The sequence below is a fragment of the Aythya marila genome (genome assembly GCF_965140915.1).
Source record: "Aythya marila genome assembly, chromosome: 2".
Lineage (NCBI taxonomy): Eukaryota > Metazoa > Chordata > Aves > Anseriformes > Anatidae > Aythya > Aythya marila.
Genome location: NC_139043.1, coordinates 7,594,588 through 7,605,387, shown reverse-complemented (window position 1 = coordinate 7,605,387; position 10,800 = coordinate 7,594,588). Strand labels below are relative to the sequence as shown.

Genomic DNA, 10,800 nt, shown 5'->3' with positions numbered 1-10,800 from the left:
TAAGCATGATCCATAGCACCATTTGGGCCATGGCCAATTGCCACTGAGCCAGCTAATGCCAGAGCACAACTCGGGAATTAGCACAGTCCTGAGACCATCCCAAAAGCAGTCTGCATGTGGTCACTTTATTGGGAAAGACATGAGAGTTTAGTAGGAGCAGGCTGTTCCCATGCAAGTGGATGCCAGAGAAGGGTTGTGAGCATGTTTAATTTATAAGCATTGCTATAACCACTCAGAACTGACATGGGAAGCAAGATGCTGCATTTCAAAGTTAGTACAAGGCTGGATACTACCCTTACAGAGAGTTCCAAGTTCACAGAAAATTAAATAGCGTTCAGTTTACCTGAAATTTGGTAGAAAGAAGCCTAAGTCTGCCATTGAACCAACTCAATGCTGTTTTGCTATGTCAGAGATGATCCTTAGTTACATTCTCACCCATTTTAAATAGCATTAACATTGGTTTATCTTCATCACAACCAAATAATTGCAGTTCTTTAGAAAAGTGTTGATTGCAGAGGTTCACAGAGTAAATCATTTCCAGATATACAGAAATAAAATGTTTAAACCCTACTAGGAGCATAATATGGAACAAATCGTCATCCAGGCTCCCATCTCCATCCCACAGAGATGGAGAACCCAGGTTATCTTGCTGAGATGTCTCTTGTGCTCTTCATTGAAGCTAGTCTGTTCTCACTCCCTGGACAGTCAGGACATGGGCTACTCTGACTGATCACTGCATGATAAACTCCAGGTGAAGGAGGGAAAAAGCATAATGTAACACAGAAACATTACACTTTGACTGTATCCTCTCATAATATTTCCCACAAGAGGTCACTAACTCCTTAAAGCCAGCAAATTGTAAACTGTGTATCCATGAAGTGCATGTTATGGGAAAACAGTCTGTAATCCCCCTATTAATCCTTGGCACCGGGGCACACACGGTATAATTATAGACTGTGGTAGAGTAATTTGAAAACTTTATTTCACCGGGCCATAATTATATCCTGGCTGTAATCCTTTAATTGCCAATATCATTTAATGTGTTGTAGACATGCCGTATGACTAGATGAACAAACGTACTAAAACATCCTGCAAGCAAGCCACAGTAAAGGCAGTAGCATAGACTGTCATGCAGGCTATTAAACAAAGATGAACAATTAATAAGCAACAGAATACACAGCCCAGACACATCAGGATTTCTACTCTCATGTTGTGTGTGTTGCACTAATAGTTGGTTTTCTAAAGTACCCTACTGGATGCATAAAACTACTGGAAGAAATGTGTCATAAATTGCCACCTATGTCAACCAACCATCAAGCAAGGGGCAGAAACAGGCTTCCAGCAATTCTTCAGAAAGAAGTTACGAGGACTTACCCTGACGTAAATGCTGACCCAGTCCAAAATGCAATTAAACTACAATAGACCATATATCCAGTTGCTAATGAGAACTATTCTTTTGGTCATCTCTTATTTACATTCATCACACTGACACTGTCATATTTTGGTTTTATCACGGAAAATAAAAGCCGAGGAAGCAGAGAGTTTGCTAAGTGAAATGTTTAAGAACACACGCAATGCATGGGACCAGAAAGAAAATGCTTAAAAGGAAACATAATTTGGAGCCTAGTGGTTAGTCTCAGGCAGGTAAATCATTGTTCAAAAATCTCTTCACTGATCCAAGAGTTACTTGTATTTCTAACCAGCGATTGCCAATACAAATGCATAAACAGTTCAAGTACAGAAACTAGAACTTGGTCCCTTTGCCCACTCCAGCCTCTGATGGGCTCTCACATCCTCTCCTGGTGTAAGAGACTTCAGGAGCACAAGAAACCACTTAAACCTAACAAGAAATTTCCTCAGCAGCTGTTCTGCCCCAAGGTTAGTTCTTTAGAGGTAGGCATCACCTGCCACATATAAGACTCAACCCTGCTAAGTTAGTGAACTCTGAAGGAAGATAATGAAAAACCCCAGAAACATCTGGTTGCTGGGTCTGAAGTGTCCCTGAAGCACTTAATCAGCTGCTCCAGAGAAGGGACAGGGTTTAGGACACAGACAAAATGTGTTATCTCTTCATATACAGCATCTACCACCTGTCAAAGACAGTGAACGAGCTTCCCCTTGTAAAAGTAGCTGCAGCTCTTGTCATTACCCTGCAAGGAGCTGGAAAAACAATCTCACAGCAAACTACTGAAAAGTTGTCCAAGATGAGTGCAGATCTAGTCAAACTACACTGCCCCTTTACTTACTGATATACAATAGACTTAATAGTCACCACTTAGGGAGCATAAGGGAGATGCCCATGACCGCAAAGGCATCACAAACCTTGTGTGTGGTGGCCATCACCCTCAAAAATACCCAAGGCTTTCAGTCTTTTCCAGTCTACATCCACTCGTTTTGTCTCCCATGCAGTCAGAGGGTTAAATATCTCCCATTACAGGTAGCCCTGTCACTTCTTGCCCCAATTGCAGAGGATGACGAAATAAAGAAAAAATCCCTTCGGGTTAGCACGATGCAGTGTTTGTTGGGAAATGTGAGATCTTTGATTTTAGAATAGCTGATGTAACTGGGAGGAACAGGCAGGCTCCTGGGACCACAAGGAGAGCAGCAGCAAACTTCAAACTAGACGTAGCTAAAAAACAGTGACTAATAATATAACCTAGTTATGCTCATCAGATGAACTCAACAGAACTCAGAAGGAAATAGCAGTAGAGAAGCAGGAAAGGTGACAGGGAGTTTGCTTACTCATTTACAGGTACTTATGAATCCTATGTCTCTCCCCAGTGTGACACCTATCTTTTTGTTGTAATAATTTGTAAAAAAATGCAAATACCATTTAAATCCCTAGGAAGTTATAAAGTGCTCCCTCCCCTTCCCAATTCCACTAGAGGGAGAGTTGAAAAATAACCCAAAATGCCCTAATTTGCCTTGACCTCTGCTTCCAAGGCAGCAGACTTTCTTAGGCTAGCTCCAGAGCCTTTCATCGGCCTGGCAGGGGAGTGCTGCAAGACATAAATGCCACTCACACTGCATATAGAGGCGGAGTGGTCAGAATTTCCTTTGTGACCAATGTGAAAAGTGCTGGTGCACACGGGAAAGCCGCTGCCACACAGGGGCTCTGTGTTGGATGCTGTGGGAGCACAGCATGGCAGCTGTTAGACATGTGCTGTTTCCTGAGGCATATCAAACCTGCTATGCTAACACACTTACCTTGCACATGAATAAGCTGCAGCTTACAGGAGTTACTTTTAAAAAATTCACAAAACAAGGTATGGAGCGTACCAAACAAATAACAGGTTGGCACAGTTAGGCAAGCTGTGAACATTAAGCAGGACTTCAAAGGCTGTTCATTGCAAGAACGTTAAAGTAAAACATGCTCGTGTCATTTGGGAGCTGAAGCAACACAGCACTCATCCTTCAATCATCACTGATCTTCATGGGTATAGTGTTAGTCATCCTCCGTGAGCCTGCTCCCTCACCACCTGGACCATTCACAGAGACCAAAATCAAGGTTAGGCTGGGATTTTCCTCTAACTTTGAGCCTTTTGCAATTAGATGTAATATTTGTGCTAGACACCATAGCCTTTTCTAGTCAACAGAAAGGATAAAGCACTACCAAAAAGGATGAGTCAACTGACCTGCTTTAGTTGCACATCTGAGGAAAAGACAACTTGCCCTCAAGATACAATTATGCTACTCCCTTTGAAGCCAGAGTGACCATTTCAGACATCTGCCCCCACCTTTTCATAGTTAATTCAGAGCAGGCAAGCACTACAGCACTAAGAGGCAGCCCCCTAGGAAAAGACCAGAAAAGACAAAAAGCATGCAGAAATGAAGCAACTTCCCCAAAATGATGCAAAGACTGACAGTGACAGATGGCAGTAAGAAATGGCAAGTGCCATTTGCAGGATTGCAACGTTGCAGGATCAGTAATCCCAAAAGGGAGCCTTTTCCCTGATTTTGGGCCAGGCTCTGAATATCAACAGGATGATCATCACATCTGAAACCAGAATAAAAGAAGCCACAGAAGCAAGCTGTGAATATGTGCAATTCCTCATCATCTTCTACCATGTATGTTCAACTTTCTGTGATAGAGAGAAGAAGCCGAAGAAGTTAAAAGTCATATGGACACTCATTTGCTACTTTCCTTCCTGGTATTTTTCTTTACCTTTTGAAGAAATGTTCTTACTAAAGTCCAGCATATGAAAATGAGGAAACTGGCTATTTCTTTACCATAGTTTTACCTGAGCTTTCATTCACTGTAACTATCTGTCAGCCACTATGCGGCACTTCTTAATATTATGCAATGCACTCTTCAATTAAGCAGGAGGTTGCATATCTCTTCTGAGTATCCCTGGTGGTTTTAAATAAGCTTTTCACATGTTCCATCTACAACGCTTGTTTGGCACAACAGTAATTTTTCCAGATGAGAGAGAACCTAGTTATATCATAAAGAATGAATTATTTAAGGAAAGATCAGCACTCCGGTTCACGTCAAGACTTCACTAATTGTATTTAATTGAAAGTACCACGCTGAACATATGCACAACAGTCTTCAGGTTCATAAAAGCCTTAAGTGCTTTTAAATACTACTGCAAAAGGAAAAAGGCTCAGGGGATCAGTAGCAGGAAACAATACCTTCCACTTCTGGAGCATTGACTCAAATCAAGTCAAAGTTAATCAAGGCTAAAATACATCATCTGCTAATTGGTTGATGGGGACAGATAAACCCCATTCTCAACAGGCATGTGGTATCATAAACTCAAAGTCAGAAGCCCCAGTTATAATTTGGCAGTTCAGACAACTGCCTGCTGCAGCTTAGCCTACCTGCATCCAGTCTCCACACAGCTACTGAAGCGATGATGTTGCCCTAGGTCTTTATAGTGCTTTTCTACAGATTTTCAAGCGATTTTACAAGCAAAGTAAAAAGGAGCAAAACAGAGGAACTGACTTCACCAGACTCATTGACCAACAGACAGCAAAGCTCAAGACCAGTTTAGGCCCAGGGTCAGTCCCCTATTAGGTAAATTTACAGCTTCACCACACACAGTGAACCAATCCAGCAGACCTTTGCATGCATGAAAACAGGGTGGGGCAAAATGCCCCCTCCTGAGCTTCCCATTCAAATTGGATATTACCTTTCCACTGCATCAGCTCCAGTGCTTATTGGACTTTCAAAGAGTTTATTCAACTCATTAGGCTGACAGAACGACACACAGAGACAAACGAGGTTTCTGCAAGGCTAGCGTATCAAATCATCTCACAGAAGTGTTGTGATCACCAGAGCCTGCTGCAGGGACAAAGCAGGACCAGAAGCTCTTCAGCAGCAAGCTATCAGAGCAATTCAGGTGCTTTTGAAACCCCAGCTTAACCACATAGCAGTTCCCAGGCAAAAAATCCCTCGTTCCAGATTCAAACTGGGTCTCAGCATTCAGGCTGCAGTGGTAGGTGAAATCAAAAAGCCTGTCAAACTTAATACTTGGTCTAGCTACTTCTGAATTCCAACTTGTTTTACTCTACGGAGTCCTACGTGCTTCGGCAGAGTTTAATCCCAAATTATATTGTTGAAGACAGCATACCAACACCACCTCACCACTTCAAAGTAGATAAAAACAGGCACTTTTCCATCTAAACACAACATTTTCTGTTCCTGAAAATATACAGAAAGACTTGTCTTAGAGGAATGAGTAGCTGATCCACTATCCTCACAGGGCTCCAGAAATTTGCCCTGAAAGGTTATGTATTAAGAGAACACACTTTAAGAAATCGGGTTTGTAGAAATACACTAAAAACTGCTGGTGCGTGTGACTGGAGGAAGAATAGATACCTATTCCTTCTGGATGTATGCCTTGGGCTCAGTTCCTTCCCCTGCCCAAGAACATTCAAACCCAATGCACACATTCCTTCTCAGCTGAGTGCCCAGAGCAGCAGGTTAACCAAGCACATTCAACTTGCTGTGCACAGAGAAGTGTGCTTACTCATTAACTGTTTGCAAGGAATCTGTAAAAAAGCATGCTGAGTTACCAACAAGCTTAAATTAGACATAAAGAGGCTAACGAGTCACATTTACGTTTGTCCTCTGACATCTCATCTGGACTTTTTTTCTGCCCAATGATGGCTTTAACCTCACGTGCTCTCTGTCATGTGATAGGCAAGGCAGCCTTCCAAAAAGCTGAAGAGGAGCAGGGGAGCCCAGCTTTGGCACACTCAAATATTCTGTATTAGTATTCTTGCTATCAATGGGGTGGGCCTTTTGTTGTTTTGTTTTTCTTTTCATCTTCATTTCCTCATTTGTTTTCAAAGTGAGGCTTGCTTGCTTTTTGACATGCATACAAGCACACAAACATGGAAAAAGGGTGCCCACATCTTACACTGGAGTTGTGAACAAAAATTCCACCTTCAAATCCCCATTCAAAGATCCTTGAAACTTCACTGGTCCAGAGCAACCACACCTAACTTTGAAGCAAGCATTGCCCTGAGCAGGAGTCTTGACCAGAGATCTCGTTTCAACTGGAGTTTTAGATATCAATGACATATAAATGAAAAACTAACCTTGGGAGATAAGACAGAGGAGTATGTAAATCAAGACTACCACAGACATTCATAAAGATGTTAACAGCTTTTATTTCACTGGTGCAAGGCCCGCGTGTCATCCACCACTCACCAACATCAAAACAAAACATCATCTTCTATAAAACAGTTTCAGAAAATTCAAAACAAAATAACAGTGGCTTATAATAAACTTCATACAATACTGTGAATCACTTAGTTTGTGTCATTCAAACAAGAACAAATCAGTTTTTAGCATACATGGCTTTTTTTTTCTCCCCAGAAATAAAACATACCAGCACAACTCCAGTACATGCCTCACACCCAGAAATGCATAACATCACTCCATGACATTGACAGCAGTTCGTGCTTAGAACTAGTCATCAGTTCACCCTACCAATATAATAAAATACAAAATGATATGAAAAAACTACATTTACAAAGTACAGTCCCAATCCTGCAATCTAATCTGTTTGGGTAGGTACCTGCAACCATTCCAACTCCCCTGAAGGCAATGTGGTTTTTAGTGCTCCGTTGCTAAAGATTTGATTGCAGAATCGGGGCAAGTGGAAAGGTTTAAATCTTTCCACAAGCAGTAAAACACTGCCTTATTCTTCTAGATTCCACTTCAGTAGTATTTGCACAACCTCCTAAACAGAGAGTTACCTACTTTCAATTACCTCACGTTTAGGAAGAAAGAAGGATAGGCTTTGAAGTAGTTTGCAGAGAAATGGCTTTCACTGAAATGACTTGGGGCTGTGAGCTGTGCTGTAGTGCACGGTGGTGATCCAAATGCTTCCGAGAGATAACCACATCTTGTTTCAGTATTTACAGTACCTGCTGCCTTCCTCTGCTCTACACAAGTTTCTTCACGAGCGAGAAATCAGAGATCTTGTTTCCATTGTACAAGCATTATGACATGACTCCAAAAACAGGATTATGACGACAAATACTAGGGCCATATTCTTCATAGTCTTTCTTGGTGTGACATACTTGGAAGAACTCTGGCTATGAAAATATAAAACAAATCCTCTCAAAAACATAAGAATGCATAAAATAGAAAAACAGACAAATAAATAATGATTTAAAATGTTTGCAGATTGCAGCTTTATGATCTGATATTACATCTTCACAACAGAATAAAATTAGAAATTTTCAAATGTGAAGGCAATCAAGAAAAGTTTGTCTGAACCAAAAGACTGCTTTTAAATACAGCAGTAAGAAATCCCACTTTGGAGACATGAATTGTTTCCATTTTCTTCCATTTGATTTTCTCTCAGTTTTAGGAACATTGCTTTGGATCCTATACTGCTGAAGTCCTGGCTAATCCCAAGTGATATCTTCAAGAACGAATGGACTATATTACAGCTATCATATAAAAATTATTTCAGAATTATGTCATATCATGATACCCTTACTCAAGTAAAGCTCCCACTTGACCTGTACAAATTTTGCTGTGATGAAAGTTGCATGAGGATTCCAGATTGTGACATAGTTCATGCTGTCACCATTAAAAGGTTTGAAAGTTAGTACTCAAATCAAATACAGCCAGGAGAAAACATGCAATAAAAAAATTAGCAGTTTTTCTTGAAGACTTACTGTTGAAGCCAGCATGGAACCACCAAACCAAACTGCGTAACGCTGCATGTGATGTGTTATCACTTGAACTTCAACTGGTTTGGGCTAAGAGAAACAGTTCACATTTAATCAGTTTGCATTTCCTGGCAAGACTCTTATAAACTGAAAATAACCAGAGATCTTCACCCATCCCCTAACATCGCTATCTCATACTTATTACTCAGTGTAAGGCTATCAACAGACTTAATAATACATACATACACACAATTCATCTTATAGCACTGTTTTCACTTGGTGAGGTGAAAATTCTGAATTTCATTTCTTTTATTACCCTCATAATCAAAGCATTTGAAATTCCTACTTACTTTTATCCGACCACCACTGAGTTCCTCACTAAGTCGCAATCTTGCATCCACTACTCTTTTCAAATCCCTTTGCAGTCGTCGTCCAAAGTCCCTGAACATCGTGGATCCTCCTGAGAGGACCACATTCTGTGCAGAAAATAAAGACACGCTCTTTAAATCCATCTTCAAGCAAGTTTCCCAAAAGGTATTAGGAAGCTGACATGCAACAAAGAACACCTTAAGCATTGCTCTTTTTTATCCATAGTAGGTCCACGGCCCCCTACGTTCTCTTCTTTTTTCTTTAAAGAAGAGTTTTGTGTAGAATGTGCTATCACTAAAGAAAGAGTCCATTAAAATAGTTAGCTAGTACTCTATACATGCAGAGCAGCACAAAGAAGTTTCAGAGATGTTCACAGTAAGCAGTTTTAGCCCTTATGTCAAATAAGGCTCTAGTCTGACTATATTACCATTAGTGTCTTTCCACAATATGTAAAGTTATCTAGTACTTTTTTTTTTTTTTTTTTTTTTTTTTTTAAGAGTTAAATTCCTAAACATGGTATTCAGCAAGTCGAAGGATTCTTCAAAAATGTATCGGGCCTCCAAAGAGGACTGCAATGCTGAGAAAAATACTGTGCCTTCCCTTTTTCTGGTATTGTCCTGGTTTCAGTTAGAACAGAATTAATTTTCTTCCTAGTAGCTGGTGGAATGCTGTGTTTTGGCTTAGGATGAGAAGAGTGCTGATAACACCCCAATGTTTTAATTGTTGCAGAGCAGTGCTTATACCAAGCCAAGGACACCTCAGACTTTTGCTCTGTCCTGCCAACAGGCAGGCTGGGGGTGCAGTAAGAGCTGGGAGGGGACAGACCCAGGACAGGTGACCCAAACTAGCAAAAGGGGTATTCCATACCATCTGACGTCATGCTAAACAATATATAGGGGTGGCTAGCCGGGGGGAGGGGGCCGGACTGCTCGGGGTTAAGCTGGGCATCGGTCAGCGGGTGGTGAGCAATTGCATTGTGCATCACTTGTTTGTACATATTATTATTACTTTCCTATTATCACCATTGTAACATTATTGTTATTATTGTTATTATTATTTTGTTATTATTATTTTCCTGTCTTATTAAACTGTCTTTATCTCAACTCACGGGCTTCACTTTCCATTTCTCTCCCCCGTCCCAGAGAGGGAGGGGGGAGGGTGAGCGAACGGCTGCGTGGTGTTTAGCTGCCAGCCGGGTTAAACCACGACAGGTATTTTCAGAGCAGAGCTGACAGCCTCATAGCTGGATTTGTGCTTGGATTCTGAAGACAGGTTCTAGAATGTCACATCCTTACTTCTGCTGATAATGCTGCAAGGCTGTACACTAATGCAGAAGTCACTTCAACAGTGAGGGGACTCAAAACAGGAACGCTAGAACATAACACTGGTGGCAATGAGAATGCAGTTCATGATCAAAAAATGAACTCTACGTGTTAAAAAAAAAAAAAAAAAAAAAAAACGTGTGCCCTTGCATACTGCTGCTACCACAAACCAAATGCCAATAAGTGCTTACTAAAATCACTTCTATGCCTGAGACACGCGTTGACAAGGAACTAGACTTACATCAAGAGTTCATTACACGCCGGGCAAAGGGTTACCTCTTGGTAATAGTTTTTGACACTTTAGACCAAAACTGTGCACATAATGAAAAAATATGGCCAGGAAACCTGCATAGAGATCTGAAGAGTTGAAAACATGCATAATAAGCATTCACTTGCAGGCTGCAGAAGTAACTGCTTGGATTTTAAGCAACAGATTACAAATCACAAGATTATCCTTGTTAAGTGAGAAGAAAGCTGTTTGCTTATTTATGAAAAAAATAAAATCTGTGCACATCATAAAATCCATTACAGTAAGGAAAACTCATTTCTTCATGGTTTCAGATTATCTACAATATAAAAGACTATATAACAAAGCAGGAACAGAGATACTTAAAAGAAAAGCACGCTTCCCCATAACAGTACTGAAAGATTTCTCATAAGAGGAGGACAAAGGAGCCATAGATATAAAAACTGAAGCCAGAAACCACAGTTGGTCAGAAAATTAAGCAGGAGGTAAATCCCCTTTTGCCCCCCATATTCAAGAACATCTCCTCCCCTGCATCAAAGTGGTCATGCACTCTATATGAGAAAATTTCTAATGAGAGAGGAAAAAAAAAAAAAAAAACATAACTAACTTGAGTGATGAAATAGCAATTAAAAAGATGCCATCAGAAAATATTACCTGGAGATAATGAAGTTGGCAAAGAGAGTGAAAGCAATAATTCTGTTCAAAGCAAATTAAACTTTGAGT

General features: G+C 40.6%; 1 protein-coding gene across 3 annotated transcripts in view; it reads right to left on the bottom strand.

Moving 5' to 3' along the window:
- Positions 1-6,601: 6,601 nt before the first annotated feature.
- Positions 6,602-10,800, bottom strand: part of ACTR3B (actin related protein 3B) — a 30,772-nt gene continuing 26,573 nt past the window's right edge. For 2 of the 3 annotated variants that reach the window (XM_082754120.1, XM_082754119.1), the window contains exons 10-12: positions 8,490-8,615; positions 8,146-8,229; positions 6,602-7,554 (exon numbers count right to left, since the gene is read on the bottom strand). In XM_082754120.1, the coding sequence (XP_082610246.1) occupies positions 7,459-7,554; positions 8,146-8,229; positions 8,490-8,615 (306 nt within the window). In that variant the 3' untranslated portion in view covers positions 6,602-7,458. The remainder of the gene's footprint in view (positions 7,555-8,145; positions 8,230-8,489; positions 8,616-10,800) is intronic. The other variant, XM_082754121.1, reaches the window with a different exon arrangement.